This window comes from Patella vulgata, chromosome 4, assembly GCF_932274485.2.
Source record: "Patella vulgata chromosome 4, xgPatVulg1.2, whole genome shotgun sequence".
Lineage (NCBI taxonomy): Eukaryota > Metazoa > Mollusca > Gastropoda > Patellidae > Patella > Patella vulgata.
Genome location: NC_065882.2, coordinates 48698033 through 48716994, shown reverse-complemented (window position 1 = coordinate 48716994; position 18962 = coordinate 48698033). Strand labels below are relative to the sequence as shown.

The 18962-nt window shown below is 34.7% G+C and overlaps 1 protein-coding gene across 7 annotated transcripts; it reads left to right on the top strand.

The window, feature by feature from the left end:
- Window positions 1-525: 525 nt before the first annotated feature.
- On the top strand, window positions 526-18191 carry LOC126818878 (uncharacterized). Of its 7 annotated transcripts, none has more exons than XM_050546511.1 (3): window positions 1535-1657; window positions 2458-2497; window positions 14143-18191. In XM_050546511.1, the coding sequence occupies exon 3, from the start codon at window positions 14501-14503 to the stop codon at window positions 15554-15556; it is 1056 nt and encodes a 351-aa protein (XP_050402468.1). In that variant the 5' UTR covers window positions 1535-1657; window positions 2458-2497; window positions 14143-14500; the 3' UTR covers window positions 15557-18191. The 7 variants fall into 7 exon arrangements, with proteins under 7 accessions (XP_050402470.1, XP_050402469.1, XP_050402466.1 ...); XM_050546514.2 differs by lacking the exon at window positions 1535-1657 and adding an exon at window positions 2023-2165; XM_050546513.2 differs by lacking the exons at window positions 1535-1657; window positions 2458-2497 and adding an exon at window positions 526-609.
- The last annotated feature ends 771 nt before the right edge of the window (window positions 18192-18962 follow it).

Genomic DNA, 18962 nt, shown 5'->3' with positions numbered 1-18962 from the left:
TACTTCAAATGCGATACCGATGTCATCAGGCTCTTCCATTTGCCTCCCTACCACCCAAAACAAGCCAATAATAACCCAATAGTACCAAATACTCATCAAATACTACTACCCAATTTTATTAAATAACAACCTAATTTTGTCAAATAACAGCACATTAGTATAATTACTGCAACAAATATTCCTGGCATATTATACCCAAATGATTTTTTACAGGAACGTGATATACTTTCTAGACAGCATGTTATCATAAAAAAATTACCAGGATGAAGAAATATAAGAAGACTTTTGAGTAGTCCACTAGACCGTTAAATGAACATTTTTAAATCAACCTCTACAATACTTGGATGTTTGGCTGTTTATTTTATACACTGTTTTTTTGTTATGCATTTTTTAAATCTTTGTTAACTTCTTTTAAAACTCTTTTTATTTTATGTTATGTTATATATTTATATGCTTTTAACGTGTAATATTGTTTGAATACACTATAGAGGGAGCATCTATATAACCAGTTTTCCTGGTCTTAACTTCGTCGTCTTTGAAACAAACTGCAAAGCCCAACAAGATGATTAGTCAGAGTAACAATCTAAAGTCTATTTATCGGTTGTAAAGGTAAATATTTCAATTTTCTACAGATTATCGAACATTCGTTGCAATAATTATACTGATATGATTCTAATTGACGATATTAGGTTTGTATTTTATAATATTGGGTAGCCTATGTAACACGTCTTGCTCAAGTTAATTGAGGTGGTTGCAAGATATGTCACGAACGGACATAATGCTCTTGACTGGGCTGACTCGATCGATGGCTTGGTCAGTGGAACTCACGACCCTGGCCCCACATCACAATTGGTCTAGCTGGTCATAGGCCTGAAAATATTAGAGACAGAGAGTGAGCGGTTATCGAATTTTATTGTCAAAATGGAAGAGAACCATGCGGTTTCAACTTCCGGTGATATTTCGTAACCACTGACATATATTCCGAAACGAAACAAAAAGTGATATAATATTTGCAGTATCATTATACTTTTTGTATACATAAGTTAGTTTCCACATGGTTACAGGTAGTATTTGTTAAGTATTTGGTAGTATTGGGTTATTATTTGCTTGATTTGGGTGATATAGGTAGGCAAATGGAACAGCCAGACAACGGTAATCACATTTTAAGTACATTTCCCACGATATATCTCACTATTTTTGAAAAAAAATCAAGTAATATATATGCTCATTTGGAACCATTATGTTGTAGTATTGGGTAGTATGTGGTGATATTCGGGTGGTATTGGGTAGTATTGTGTAAATTGTCCCGCCGATATTTTTTCTTTCGGGACATAATGTAATATAGCGACGTACGTACGTAGATGCTGTGTTCATTACACGGACTTTTAATATGGCTTTTATTTCTGATCTGTCCCCAGTCTTGTATCTAGAGAATAGATTATTCGTGGAAATGAAATGAATGCATTGATCGGTTATGTTCCTTGACTCGCGTCATTGTATTGCAAAGTAACTGAAAAGTAGTATTGGCAGTTGGCACTAACCACCTCCCATAGCCTACTATTCAACATAAATTCCTTCTCGTCTTCAGTTAGTTCAACGCTGCTGAAGATGGCTGAGTTAATCAACATAAAAATGTCAGTGTATTCGCTCGCGGTTGGTAAGGATGTATTATCTTTTTACACCCCGTGTTAAGTAAAGGACACAACAATAAAAATGGACAGCACCACATGATCGTTGACCTGCACGGCTCTCTCGTCTCTGTAAATCAGAGTTTGAACAGGGTTATTGTAACCTAAAAGACGGTCAATTTGATCTATTTGATAAGGCCAACTTCAAGTTTGGTCAAAGGTCACGAGATATAAACAGGGCTCCTAACCCTGGATCTAGCTCACTAACCCTAACCATAGATAATACCGGTATTATCTATGCCCTAACCTACAATCTCGCCAATTCACGTGCCCTAACCTATTTATTTACACCTCGAAAATTGAGCTGGACTTAACAAATAGATTTAGCCGTGTATTTACACAACTTGGTCGACGAGTGATAACAAAAAACATGGCGAAGCCCGTGATAGAAGTTGCTACTGCACATATCTAAATGTCACTTACGACCTTGTTACACTGCCATCAGTGTACTTACTACCTTTTGCCGGTGACATCTTGGTAAAATTTTCCACTTACTACCTTATATTAATGACCCATGTAGTTTGTATCATTGCAATTGCCACCATTGTTTGCTATAACCTGGAGGGGTCAATTTATAAACTATTGGTGCAAAAATATCAATTTGCCTGTTTTGTCACTAGCAACCTTTTACCTCTCAGGGGACGAATTGTCTTCACTACAATAGAAAATTCTCATTGTCTTCACTACAATAGAAAATTCTCTCGGATTAACATCCGAAATGATCATTATTTGTCAATTTTATATAAACTTGCAATATTTCTATTTAAAGGGAACATCCCGGATTTTAACAGAGACTCAGAAACAAAAGTGTACGTATTGAATCGTTTTGACGTTGGCGTCAAAACTGCTTATCCGGATACGTAACCCTTTTAAGGGTTCGATTCAATTTTTTTTGTTGGGTGACCTGATAAATATTGCTTTTCGTTTAAAGATCTATACAGTGCATGACCCACGTGCTTTTCTTGATGACGAAAGGTACATTTCACTTACACGTTATTTTTAAAAAATAAAAGTCTGGTTTTATCCAGACACCGTATAATACTGCTTGGGACACCGGTCTCCGTTTCTAGATGAAGACTGACAGGTTTAAGATGTCTGAAAACATATCAGGTATATTGAGTTAGTTGCTTGGCCCAAATTGAAATATAGAGGATTTTAAGGGTTTTTAACACAAAATCAAGCAGTTTTATTCTCCAAAATATTGAAATGTGGTCGTATATATTGTCGTCTGTCCGTCTGGCGTCCATAATTGCTTGTGGACGCTCTAGAGGCTAAATTTAATATCTAATTGACTTGAAATTTATACACAGTGTTTAAGGTCATGAGACAAAGAAGTCTATTAATATCCAACAATTTCTGCGAGAGTTATGGCCCCTGATGACTTTGAAAAATCTTTTCGACGGTGTAGAGGCTAAAGTTAATATCCGATTGACTTTAAATTTATACACATAAGATAATTACTGCCAGAATTATGGCCCTTGATCACTTTGAAAAATCTTGTGGACGCTCTAGAGGCTAAATTAAATATCTAATTGACTTGAAATTTATACACAGTATTTAAGGTCATGAGATGAAGAAGCCTATTGATTTTCAGCAATTTCCGATAATCACTGCCAGAGTTATGGCCCTTGATCACTTCAAAATATCTTGTAGACGCTCTAGAGGCCAAAGTTAATATCCGATTCACGTTAAATTTATATACAGTGTTTAAGATCATTAGGCGAAGAAGCATATTGATTTTCAGCAATTTCCGATAATTATTGCCAAAGTTCTGGCCCTTGATCACTTTGAAAAATCTTGTGACGCTCTAGAGGTTAAAGTTATCATCCGATAGACTTCAAATTGATACACAGAGTCTAAGGTCTTGAGACGAACAAGTATATTGATTTTCAATGAATTTTGATAGCTTGAATAGCTAAATCCATGATATTAAATGTATCGTATACTAAACGTTAGCATGGGGCAGAACTTTACTGGGAAAGTGGGTTTGACTTAAATTTTAAAGCTATTTCTAACGTTCTGTGACGAATTGAAATGTCCGAAATCACCGAAGTTGTCGTTTTTCGAAATTTTGCCGTAATGTTATCAATAATTATTGGAATGTAATATTTGATACATTTTGACATAGCCGGAGACAAGGCACATAGCTACAGTTCTTTGGATTTTTTATTTTCGACAAATCTTTGGAGATATTAGGCACTAAATTTTGAAAATTTAAATTTTTACAAAAAACTTTTTTTTATTAATGAATATTTTTATGTGTTATTTTACTTAGGGTTAAAGAGTCATCTGATTTGACCAAAAATGGCAACATTTTTTGTCACCGTATTTTTCCTTGGCCCCCATTGGCTAATTCAGTTTTTCAGTCCTGGCTTAATTATTTATTGTTCGATTTGTATAAAACAAAGTTCATATGCTCCGTGGTCCAAAATGTCGTTTATTTTGCTACCAGTACATTTTCCTTTTGGCAACGGAAGTGACATAAATTTAGCAAAAACTGCAAATGTTATTTTTTTCAAATCTGGTATGACTGAAAGGGTGTGCCCTGTGAAGGCGCAGAAATCATCGCGCTCAGTTTTTTTAATTTTTATTTCGTTTTCGGATCATTTCGATTTAAGGGTGAAAAAAGGTAAAAAAATGAGCTATTCACAACCCATTCAGGCTTTTCATATTTTAATATATTTTTTCGCAACTTTTATAAACTAATAGCAATAATCCATACGAAGAGAATGTATGTGAAAATTAGTTTGTAATTTGAGCAGTTGCCGAGAAATGGGCAATTTTGCATTAGTCACTTTTTACGCTAGTTTGCCTGTAAAGAGTCAATTATTATTCGATTTTCATAAAAGTGACAACATTTGATGCGTAATGTCAATTTTAACTAGGTCAAACCAATTTAAAATTTTCAATGTCCCTGGAAATGACATAATTTGGGCAAAAATTGTATTTATAGCCTACAAAACCAGTAATTTATTGAAATGAGTCGTATTTGTTATTTTTTTAAAATTTTGATATTTGATTCCAATCAACTAATAGCATGAACCCAAACGATCATATAGATATCACAAAATGGTTTCTAACTTGTTCAGTTGCAGAGAAATAGACGATTTTCAACAGGTAACTTTTCAAGGTTTTTGGTCCATAAAAGTGTCTATTATTATTATTCGATTTTCATAAAATTTCCAGTGTGTGATACCTAATGCCATTTATGATTTCATACAAGTAATTTAACACTTTTACTGTCACCGGAAGTAACGTCATTTTGGCAAAAACTGTATTTTTAGCCTTCAAAACAGATATTTTATTCAAATGAGTCTGATTTGTATTGTTTTTAAAATTATGATATTTGATTCCAATCAACAAATAGATTGAACCCACACAAAATACAGATACCAAAAAATGGTTTCTAACTTGTACGGTTGCAGAGAAATAGACGATTTTCTACAAGTCACTTTTCAAGGTTTTTGGTCTATAAAAGTGGCAATTATTATTCGATTTACATAAAATTTTCACCATGTGATGCCTTTTGCCATTTCTGATTTCATAAAACTAACTGAACATTTTCATTATCAACGGAAGTACTGTACACTTACATGTAACAAATGTATAAAATGAATTGATATTGCTGGATTTGGTTGATTCTGCGTCCATTTTATTTGATGTTTGCAATGCTTATGTGGAAACCTGTTTAATGGTTTCATTGATACCGAAAGTGACACATGTTTAAGGGTAACGTGGCACCGGTGAAACCCGTCATTACTGGTCATTACTGCATCGCAGTTCTAGTTACTTAATTAATTTAGTGTACTATAAATGTTTCATTACCGAAAAAAGTAAAAATATGTGACAACTCATGTTGACTGCCCTGACGATTGAGCTGCTGTGGGCGTATGGTTCGTTGCCTGGCAACCTATATTTAATAAAGTTGTTCGTATCGCCCTGCTTGGCATATCATTATATAAACATAAATTGTGTCTATTTCATGTTTCGATGAAATTTATAATTTGATACTTCTTTTGCAATTTTTATACGCCCACATTTCCATGTGGACGTATATTGTCGTCGCCCCTGTCCGTCCGTCCACAATATTGTTTGTTAACACAATTTTTATCCGATTTCAACGAAACTTGAAATATAGGTTTATCACTCTAAGATCTCGTTTCCTTTCGATATTGGAATGGTGTTTTTAGCTTGGGGTCGCTCTAGAGGTCACAATTATTATCCAATTTAAAACACTGTTTGAATACGTTTTTTTTTGTACAATCAGGGGCCATAATTCAGGAAGTTACGGTCCGATATGTGCGAATATCGAAAGGAACCGAGATCCTTAGGTTATAAACCTACATTTCAAGTTTCAACAAAATCGAATAAAAATTGTGACCTCTATAGGGTCCACAAGCTAAAAACGTGATTTTTCGTACAATCAGGGGCCATAATCCATGAAGTTTCGATCTGATACATGCCAATATCGAAAGTAGCCGAGATCCTTTGGAGATAAACCTATATTTTTAAGTTTAGTCAAAATCGGATAAGAATTGTGACCTGTAGAGGGTCCACAAACAAATTGTGGACGGACGGACGTGTGTGCGGACGGACAGGGGCGATGGCATAATACGTCCACATGAAAATGTGGGCGTATAATTATATGGGCCTTAATGTCTAATTGATAATTTAGGTAACATTTCAGGTCTAAAGATAGACCTGCAATAGGCAGATTTAGCTCTTGCATAATGCATGTTTAGATAATGAAACATTTAACGGCCTTCTGTCAGGTGTCTGCAAGGGGCAGTGTCTAGTCGTTCGTGTAGGAATTAGAATAAGAGCAGATTGTAACTCCGCCGTCCAGACAAAGTTTTCCTCATAACACACTGACTGGCGTATGTCTGTCTTCATTAGCCCAGTCGGGGCAGAACAGTAGGACGTTACACTGCATCTCATTTCATTTATCACGGTGTCTCTTTAAACAATAAATATCAGATATTGAAGAAATTTGTGATCATATTCTTTATGAAATAAGACAGCGGGGAGCATAAAAGTTGTATGTATATAGATATAAGGGTATCATATTTCACGGGTTAGGTGTTCATAATAAACTGACTGAGTGGCCGAGCTAACTATAACATGAGTTACCTTGACACCACACACAACAACTGTAAATACTATGCATGTAGTTATTATTTAAAAAAATTTGTTTAAAGAGAGGACTTCTTACCTCACAAACTAGGTCATTTCGGGACTGACACATGGTTCAATTTTATTTCAATAATTCGCTTGTAAGGGTCTTTAGCAGTGGGGCATCATAGGTGGATGCAGATTGCTATCCGACTCAGAGATATAGAGTTCCTATATTATGTTGATAGTACATTTATAGGGTTTCATATTGACAGTTTTTGAGATATTGACTGCTTTTTTCTGATTGGTCAACCTTGACCTTTGACCCCACCCCAAAAAATTTCCCCAAGCGATCAGGAGAGGTCATTTTTTTCTGGAGTACCTACGGACCCCTCCTTTCATTTGAGACCAAAATACATAAATCTATGTTTATCCGGTAGACTATTGCAGTTCTCACTATAATAGTTAAAAACTATATAATGTAAAGGGAATTTGCTGAAAATTTCAGTCAAATTGATCCACTCTGAACTGAGATTTTAGCGATAAATTTTCGGCCTAGCCTCGATCATCATTACTAATTTCATGTGAAATTATATAGCAGTTGTGCTGATCTAGTTTTTAACTATTATAGTGAGAACTGCAATAGTCTACCGGATAAACACAGATTTATGTATTTTCCTGGAAAAAAGTCCCATTAAAGCAAACTTGGTCTCAAATGAAAGGAGGGGTCAGGTCATTTTTTTCTGGAGTACCTACGGACCCCTCCTTTCATTTGAGATCAGCACAACTGCTATATAATTTCACATGAAATTAGTAATGATGATCGAGGCTAGGCCGAAAATTTACCGCTAAAATCTCAGTTCAGAGTGGATCAATTTGACTGAAATTTTCAGCAAATTCCCTTTACATTATCTAGTTTTTAACTATTATAGTGAGAACTGCAATAGTCTACCGGATAAACACAGATTTATGTATTTTGGTCTTAAATGAAAGGAGGGGTCCGTAGGTACTCCAGAAAAAAATGACCTATCCTGATCGCTTGGGGAAATTTTTTGAGGTGGGGTCAAAGGTCAAGGTTGACCAATCAGAAAAAAGCAGTCAATATCTCAAAAACTATCAATTAGGCCGTGGTGTCAAATTTCTAGCTTGCTTGCTTCTGTTTCTTCGTCCCGACCATTTTCGGTTGAAAAAAACAACTACATCAACTAATTCTTCTAGTATTACTTTGTATTGTCACACAACTTTTCTTTTATCAATTCTTTGACGTTTGATAGAAAACGTAAATTAAATATGGGCTTACTTGTCAATGTGCAATGGTATTTGACTCGGTTTAAACAGATCACTTGACATAATTGGCCAATCAAAGATACACGATGAAAAGTTCAATAGGTCGTGTGGTGAAAGGTCACCTGCTCTTTGTTTACGTTTCGTTATTAACGGTACATGGCGGAAGGATAGCTAAAGTAAAACTGCATACTTTGTGAACATTTTGTTAAAAACACTGAGCTAAAACCGTTCACTGCGACAAGCTGGGAAAAATATAAGGTATGTGTAAACTAGTGGATCAATTTAGATGGAAATGGCAGGCTTGTGCCGTAGACAAATGCCTATTTGGCTGCTTGACAAGAACTCCAGGCAGGAATGTGCAGACAAAACTCTCACTGGGGTATGGTAGAGGCTACTACTTCTCACATTCCACGTTACCAACGTTAACAAAACTGTGTATGAAACATTATCACGATTCCAAAATTTGTTGAAGAAAGTGATGTTTAGAAACAAGCAGCCAAAAAAAAACAAAACAGAAAGAGAATAAAATAATAGGTCTGGTTAATTTGTTAAGGGGGATCAAATCATATCTTAACATTTTCCCCATTTTCTTGCAAATGCAAGCCTTTCCACCTAAATTATATACATTTTTCATTAATACTAGTGGTGTGTGGTATTGCTGTGTACGAGGAAATTTATACAATTGCATTTGTTTATTTTTTTTTTTAATTTCTTTCTTTAAATAAATGTAATCTTATACTCTCTTATAGGGGGTTGAGTAGCCGAATGGGTAGCATATGCGCGCTGTATCATAAGGTCTGTCATTGAGTCCACTGGCTTGGTTTAGATTCCACGGTTGTACTTGACAAGGAGAAGGGTCGCCCGTCCAACCTCATGGGTTTTCTCCGGGTCCTCCAGTTTCCTCCCACTGCTAAAGACCACTACATGCAAGCGAATTATTGGAATAAAATTGAACCAAAATTACCTAGTTTGTGTTGAGTGGAAGTTAAACCCCATTTCTCTCTCTATATACTCTTATAATAAGTCTATTGTTTTCTTTTTTTAAAAATAGTAAAATTGATGAAGGTGAATTATTATTAATTGTATTGATCAGATCACATGGTATTATTATTTTTGTTTTTTCTTAACGTCATTATATATAATTAATAGACCAAAGCAGTATTTCAAGCATGCCAAAATCGTTTTCATCTGTATTAAGTATATATTTCTCTTGGATATTGTTTCACTAAAATAGTTTTGAAGAAATACTTGTTTCCAGAAAATAACAGATTCATTCAATCATTGGTGCTATTTCCCAATTATTGGCCATATTTATGCCACAGATCAGGGGTAAGTCGTCTTTACCGTGTCAATGCAACATTTAACAGGTGGTATTATCCAGTAATCCCGGCATATTTGCAATCCAACGTGTTCCGTCTCATAAAATGTATTCCCTGGTCTATTTATGGCCATTGACCCTTGACCTAATGACGATCTTTGCTTTTATGGTTTCTGATTGGCTTAGAATTTGATTTTTTCACCCGATTATGGCTACACTTGACAAATATAGTTCGTGACGTAATTCGAGTGCAAGACGTATTGTGCAATGCATCGGAACAGAAATGTATGCGACAGTGACGGCCTACTAGTTAAATTATGTAACAAAGCGTCAGATTTTCACCCAGAATTTGCTGGGACGAGATGAAACGATTTTCGGGGCTAAATCACAGCCTAAATGTGAAACCCTATAAATGTATTATCAACATAATATAGGAATTATATAGGAACATAATATTAGTCTATATTTAATTGAGGTAATTAATTCTTATCCATGAGTGACATTTAGCATTGAGCACAATACAAATTAATTGCTTTGAAATATTTAATCAATGAAGCATTTTAGATTATAACTATGTAGTATTCATATGTCAGATAAATTAAAATAATATAATATGTAGGCTACTGTACACTACAAGTACAAGCCTGTTGAAAATATAGGCTGGGGTTATTTGCCTTGTCATGTGGTAAGTCAATCCGGAGACTATTTGCCACATGTGGCAAGTCTCCGTACCGCAATTATCAACCGATTTCAATGAAACCACAGATAATACGGTATTATCTACGATGAAACATTAATAATATCTCAGCGTAGGCAAAATTTCGACCACTTCCGGTTAGCGAGTTTCGAGATATCAGGTTACCAGACATTTCATGTGGCACGGCTACAGACTACAATTATCAACCGATTTCCATGAAACTTATAGAAAATGAGAACATTAATAATATCTCAGAGTAGCCAAAATTTCGACCACTTCCGGTTAGCGGTTTCTGAGATATCAGGTTACCACACATTTTATGTGGCACGGCCACAGACCACAATTATCAACCGATTTCCATGAAACTTACAGAATATGATAACATTAATAATATCTCAGAGTAGGCAAAATTTCGACCACTTCGGTTAGCGGTTTCCGAGATATCAGGAAAATTACCACACATTTCATGTGGCACGGCTACAGACCACAATTATCAACCGATTTCAATGAAACTTGCAGATTATAATTACTTTAATAATATCTCAGAATAGCCAAAATATCAGGTTACTACACATTTTATGTGGCACGACTACAGACCACAATTATCAACCGATATCCATGAAATTTACAGAATATGATAACATTAATAATATTAATATCTCAGAGTAGCCAAAATTTCGACAACTTTCGGTTAGCGGTTTCCGAGATATCAGGTTACCACACATTTCATGTGGCACGGCCACAGACCACAATTATCAACCGATTTCCATGAAACTTACAGAATATGATAACATTAATAATATCTCAAGAGTAGGCCAAATTTCGACTACTTCCGGTTAGCGGTTTCCGAGATATCAGGTTACCACACATTTCATGTGGCACGGCCACAGATCATAATTATCAACCGATTTCCATGAAACTTACAGAATATGATAACATTAATAATATCTGAGAGTAGCCAAAATTTCGACCACTTCCGGTTAGCGGTTTCGGAGATATCAGGTTACCACACATTTCATGTGGCACGGCTACAGACCGCGATTACAAACCGATTTCCATCTCAAGAGTAGGCCAAATTTCGACTACTTCCGGTTAGCGGTTTCCAAGATATCCGGTTACCACACATTTCATGTGGCACGGCCACAGATCACAATTATCAACCGATTTCCATGAAACTTACAGAATATGATAACATTAATAATTTCTCAGAGTAGCCAAAATTTGGAACTACTGTGTTAAAATTATATTTGGAACGTGTTTAATTACACTGTAGTTCTATCACATATGTGATAATGACTGACACCAATATTGTCCTTTAACAGTACATCTAAAGAGTTTCATCTAGTTCTCACCAAATTTGATTTCAATCTCTAACCAAAAGCCCAAAACATTTGTAGGGTCTTTGCCTTGGCAATTGATTTTTGGTGGGTCAAAATTAAATGGAATGATATTGTAGTAAATCTTAGTATTTGCTGGCAAGACTGCATGGGTACATATGATTATGGGATTAGTCAGTATTAGGATTATCTAAAGTGAACTGTTTAACTAGAGGATTAATGAGATTGGTAAACAAATTTTAAACCCATGTAGAAATAAGACAGTTACCTGTATTTAGATAAGAGCAGGTTATAAAACAGGTATTATCTGGTTGAACCCCCAACACAGATTTGGTAGGTGTGTGATTTATGTAGGTCACCTAGCTAGAAAGGCTGAATTAGACATTTTCTTTTCACCAGTTGCTTGATGGATGAATGTCAGCTGCATAAGGTCAGTAGTATGTTGTCTGAGGCGTAGGTGGAGAGAGAGAGAAATGGGGTTTAACGTCCGCTCGACACAAACTAGGTCATTTCGGGACTAACACATGGTTCAATTTTATTTCAATAATTCACTTGCGCGTAGGGGTCTTTAGCAGTGGGAGGAAACCGGAGGACCCGGAGAAAACCCACGAGGTTGGACATGCGACCCTATTCCCTGCCACGTACAACCGGAGAATTGAAACCCCGCCAATTGACTCATTGACAGACCGTATGATACAGCGCGCACGTGCTAACCATTCGGCCATTCAATCCCCCCTGAGGTGTAGGTGCCCATTTTTATGGGGAAATTTCAGATATTTTCAGCCTTGAACTTTATTACTTGAACTTTATTACTTTCTTCTATTGTAACAGCTGAAGAATGTATATATTATTAAATAATGTTGCTTGGTACATATGCAGGCTGATATTAAGGTTTTTCGATAACGATCATGATATAAATAATATCCAAAAATGTATTTCTTATCCCCGCAAAATTAATTTACTGTAATTGCCTTCCATGTTCGGCACTCAATGCAATAAATATTGTCATTCATGTTGATATATTTATATCATTTATCTCTATATTTAATGTGGATGTATAACTATTTCTGTCATTTATCATAATTTCTAATGAACATCCTACAGGTTAAGAGTTTTGACAGATTTTTTTCAAATATGCAGACTTTTTTGATCACAGGGATATCCCAAAGTTTATATTCAAACTAAAAATTAAACACCTGTAAATACAAAACAGGCCATGGTTTTTAATGGAATGTTTTAAAAGTCAGTGTTCTTTTTAGATCGTCAATTTCAAACATCATCCAATTGACTTAATTTAAGTGAAGTGAAATGGAGTTGATTTTCCTACATTTCTGCAACAACTGGGCTAATAAAGATGGACATGTCATACAGTGTTGACTGTTGTGTGGGAGAAATTATTGCTGGAAAGCGATGTTTCTGCTTACAGTAGATCATCTTTGCTTGCCAAGCTTACATTCCCGCCACTGTCACAGCCCCTTGGTTATTGGTTATGTTCTGACATCTATCTGCCATATGTTTTGTACTGACTTGCCCAATGGCCCACTGTCGTGGGGTCCCTGTCTTACTACTATCTTCATTGTTCAGAGTTTGCTAGAGAATAATTTTTCTGGGTTGCAAAACGCGTTTGTGGCCATCCAATTTTAAAAATTTTAAAGGAGAGGAGCAGTAATGAATCATGGGGAGGGCAACAGAGGCAAATTCCTTGGCCCGGGCTCCGATTTGGTGAAAAAAAAATTTTTTTTTTTTATTTGTTAGAAAAAAATAATGAAGACCCATTTCCCAAAAATCGTGAAACATAGTGGCCTTTTTCGATTAGTTTTGAAATTATTAGGTAATGTTTCCATAACCCGATATTATTTCTGGTTGACAGGTAGCGGTCTTGTTAATTGTCCAATATTTCCATCGGGCCCCTGTTTCTCACTCAACCAGCTTGCTTGACAAGAATTGCGAACCGATATTTATAAGGCCCTTCCCACTGACCTCCTCTCGGCAATAGTTATTTCTGCTTAGAACTAAGTATATGACTTCCCGCCCGGGATATACTCCACAGACCACCATTTCAGGTCGAAATTTCAAAAATTAGAGTGTCATCTTGTCACAAGGGCCCGGCAGCTCATGATCTGTCACTGGGGAGGACCCCGGAAAGAACCCCCACCCTCCCTAAAAAGCTTACTGCTTCTCCGCAGCCAACAGGCTGGTTACAGTCCTGCACCCCTCATCCAAATGAAGGATTTTGATGTTTGAAAATTATTAATATTTGGTTCACCATCAAGGGACATTGCTAAATTTGGTGATAAAAAGATATTTCACTGTTAATTTTAGACTCTACAGTACAATGTAAATGATAATAATGACATGTATCTTTCTTTCCTCAACATAGTATATTTGGTTTGAAAATATGACCTCTTTCAGAGTTACTGACAACAGCATTGATTAGTTTAAAATTTATAGTAATTATCCTAGCAACTTTTGAAAATAAATATTGCCTGGATAGTTGGAGCTATATAATATTTATGCCCATGAGAGGGAACTAGCCTTAAACTAAACATAGAACACAAAGCTGGTGTCTAGCACTAAAAATTGAGCATGAGAATGGACTTCAATTGAACTGAGGATGAAATAATTGCATGATGTCTACATGACAAATTGCATTGTTAAGTATTATGAGACTAAAATATTGTTGTTTTTTTTTTATAATTTCAGGGTGATGATGTCAAAAAATGAATCCTGTAGCATTAGAGTAGTTTGTTGAATCAATGTCTATAGCACACGATGAAGTCATTATTTAATGTGATAGTAATTATTTAATAGGACAGTAATTATGTGATGGTTATTATTTAATGTGTGAACACTAATCATGCTTTATAGATTAGATATATCACATTTAATATAATCTTATTTTACTTTAAAATGTGACAAAACCTATTCCAAAATTGAATAGCTGTAACCAAAGAATAGTTTACCGTAGTCCATGTGTTTGTGAAGTGAATTGATACAAGTGTGATTTATATCAATTTGAATTTTAGGTGAAGGTTCACATATTGTGATGTATTTATGAAATATGCAAAACCGGATCAAAATGAAGATTTCATTAAAACGAAGCTTCGTGTGTCTCTGTTTGTCAGCTGTAATAATAGTTCTCTTTTTTTCTGGATTATTTTTCCCTAAAATACCAAATTCATGGCAGAACAACGACATAAAGCACATTCTCAAGTCATTAGTTAACTGGCAGAGATTCAATCTAGAAAGCAAACCTGTACACCCGTATAATACATCTTTTCCTCTAACCCGCCAACTTTTAAGGAGTTTTGAATTGTCACGTATTGGTTATTACAGCAATTTTTTACTTTATAAAATGGATAACGAGAAAGACAATATAGTAAATTTTGATTCCCCAAAACAACTGGAAACATTCCTCAACTTTCAGCCCATGATGTCACTTGATGAGCGCAACATCATGCTTTACACCTTAAATATTTATTTGGAGGTTTGTAAAAAATTCAATTTAACATATTTTGTCATCGAAGGAACATTATTAGGAACCTATCGGCATATGGGTTTAATTCCATGGGACGATGATGTGGATGTGATAATGGATGTTGCCGATTGGTCAAAGATTCGAGATGCATTTTCGGGAATGCCAGATATTGAATTAATGGTACATTCACATTTTCAGTGGAAAATCTTCCCAAGAGCTCTCAACAATTCTCGTGGAAAACATTTCAAATACCCGTTTCTAGATATATTTTTCTATGACCAGGACTCGACTCATATTTGGGGATTAACTCCTGCTACAAAACCAGACATTCTTTTCAATAAAAATGACATATTTCCTCTAGTACAAAGACCCTTTGAAAATCAAATGGTTTATGTTCCAAACAAAATGGAGAAAGTAGTTAAAAGTATATTCGATGTGAACCGTTGTGTTTCTGCAAGTTATTTACACAAGAGGAATATGGATTGCCCTACACATTTGATTAAGAATGTACCTTGTCAATACCTTTATAATTTACACCCGTTTGTTTTTCGTTCTTTGGATCCTGACTCTGGTGAAATTATTGAACAACTGAAAGTAGGCGGGAGAATTTTGAAGGAATTCCGATCACATGCAACTTAAGTTTCGTAATTTAAAATCTGATCAGAAGTTGATGTTAAACATTTGAAATTATTTTGTCATTTGTTTCTTTCATAATAATGTGTACAGCTTAAGTCAGGGTAAATAACTTAAATCCGATGTAAATCTCATGACTATTAATATTATTGGTTTATAATTGTACATTGTCAATCATTTTAACGAAATGATATCAAATGAAATAAGGTTTTATGTCTGGACCAATAAGGCCAGTGCATTGTTTTAGAAATCTGAAGCACTGGGCATAGGGAGCAGGTTGGGGAGTTGGGAAGGTTGTCTCTTCCCCCTACCCCCATTTCAGTGCCAATAGCGTTTGATTTTCACTTGAAAACCTCATCAATACTGCCTAACTGCTTCTTTTTTATATGTCCACAATTTCTTATGAAATTTCTTATATATTTATTGTATATTTATCATCTGATCAGTTTGAAATTTATATACAGTTGTATATTGTTTACAATAGTAAGGTGAAGAAGCCTTTTTAATTTCAACAATTTCCATTAATTACTTCTAGAATAACGGTATTAAATTTACATGTATTATTTAAATTAGTAAAATGAAGAAGCCTGTTGAATTTCAGCAATTTCCGCTTATATCTTCTAGAGTTATGGCCCTTGTTTCACTTTGTTGAACCTTGTTAACGCTCTAACGACTAAAATTATTCTGCAATCTGTTTTAGATTTACATGTATTATTTAAATTAGTAAAACAAAGAAGCCTGTGGAATTTCGGCAATTACCGATTATAACTTTTAGAGTTATGGCCCTTGTTTCACTTTGTTGAATCTTGTGAACGCTCTAACGATTAAAGGTATTCCGTGATCTGTATTAAATTTACATGTATTATTTAAATTAGTAAAACATTGCAGCCTATTGAATTTCTGTTGACAAGTTTAGCTGCTGTGGGCATATGTTTTGATGCAGTGGGGTAAACCACTGCCTTACTATACTACAAAATGCCCAGAACCAGTCTATAAATAAGACAATAACTGTATATTTTATCCGAAATCTGCATTAATTTCAAATATTTAAAAACAGCTATGCCAATTAACACATAAAGCACTTTTCTCCAAAATGAGATATACATTATATAAACCCTAAAAATATCTCATGTATTTTAAGCAGTACTTATTTATAAAAAAAACCCCAACAAATGACAGAGAGAGAAATGGGGTTTAACGTCCACGCAACACAAACTAGGTCATTTCAGGTCTAACAAATGGTTAAATTTTATTTCAATAACTCGTTTGCGCATAGTTGTAGGAGCTCAAAGTAATTCAGGGGGGCATAAGAGAAAATTGCCCGAAATCAATACTGTTTTTTCGGGCATACATATCATAAGAGAGCTTCGGGCATATTTTTGGGCATGCAGTGGACAAGAAAAAGATGAGAAAATACTTTTCGGGCAGTGTGGATCTCATAGAAATAAGTTAGTTATATTTTTTCTCTAAACGTTAATAGAAAAAAAAGGTCGTCAAATTTTTCATTGCCCGAAAATATGTAAGGAAAATACTGATAAACTTTTTGTATTGGTTATATTAACTTCAACATTGACAACATGTGTTTGAAATCTGAGTAGACGTCAATTCTAGCAATCATAAGATATACATTAAACTTTGTGTAGTTATCTATTAGGTTAATGTCCTGAGTTTGGTGATGAGCATTATCTGCTTTGGCTAAGCAGCTGTGTGTCTCTGTCACTCTTTGGAAGACAATAACTCTGCTTCTAATTGGAGTATAATGTTTAAACTTGTTGATATTCTATAGGTAATTAATAGCTTGATTGAGTTTGATGAGTATTTTCTGCTTGGACTAAGCAGCTTAAATTAATGGCCTCAAATAATTTCGAAAATCTTGAACTCCATTACCATATAAGGTCCTCACACCATATAAAGCATTATGAATTACTAAAGACTACCATAATAAGATGGTTAATCTCTTCACAGGAATGCACTTAGGCCATGCTCGCAGAACTTCACGCCTACATATATTTACACAAACATTTTAATCTGCAGTTTTTACATTCTAGTGGAAGAAAAACCACCAGATTTGACTAATGTTTCCTCTATGCACAGACTTGTTTGATGTATGGAATATCCAACCTAGTGTAATAACCAGTTATTGTATTGTCATTTATTAAAAATTAAAAAATGATCTCAGAATTATTTTTTTTAATATGAGTATTCGATGCATTATTATCATCAGTTTGTGTTAAAGTGTGGATGTTAATTTCTTCATATTTTAGAACATTGAGAACATTTAATATCTTTTTCAGATCTCAGTTAAAATGGTTAATAAGGCAACAGTAATTTGAATTTTAGTTTTTGAGAAAACTCTAGCTTCAAATAAAAAAGTATAGTTACAGTACTAAGGAGTTGGTTGGACTTCTGAAAAACCCTAACTTGGTTGGAAGTTTTATGTACTTTCCAAAATCTTAAAGAACTGAAAATCTAATTCATTTGTTGTATGTCTATTTAATATGAATGTATAATTATTGATCCTGGAATTTTGTATGATTTTTAATGCATGATTAATGTGATGTTGTGAGGTGATTTTGTCACGAATACCATTATACATGTATAGTTTGTATTGCTGATAAATGATCACATGAAATACCAACAATTGTTGTACTTTATTAATGTCATTTACACCTGCATGTGGGCTGTCATTATGCATACTAAGCAATTAAGTATAAAAAGGGGCTTTACCCAGTAATTAAAATCCAATAAATAATTAAAAAAAATTCTGAATCAATGTTTGTTAAAGTAAAATTCTTATTTACATAACAACCTCCAAATTCTTAGAATGGCAGAGTTTTTTTTAGTGGGCTGGGGTCTTTGTTCTCGATGGAAGTTTTATAGGTCTACATTGAATTTCTAGAGTTATGGTGCCTATTCACGTGTAAATGTTCTAGCAGCATCTGTTTATCCCCTTCCATTGTATGAATAACACAAGTTTATGATAATTATATAAAGAGTAATTGCCCTTGATTATAGAATATTGTTAATGTGGCAATGATATCATTATATAGTATACAGATTTTAATTCTGATTTACCAAAAGATTCTTAGTTTGACAATCTTTATGGATCGATTGGTCTGACACCTTGCCAGCTGTATACCGTACGATATGTCTTTTGTTGCCTGGCAACCTTTCTTTAAAACTTTTTGGGATTATTCTTTTGGTACAAGGAAGACTCGCGATCCCATCGAAAATGAGTAATTTTCCATTGCAAATTGTAGAGTTATGTCTAGGAATTTGATAGAGGACAGTTTACCAAAGGTTGTATATTCTTGTCAACAAATGTAGATCACCCAACACCCCATACCCTAAGGATGATCCGTACTTGTTTTGGTCCAAATCCTAGTCAAAACTTCCTTAAGCGGCCCATACA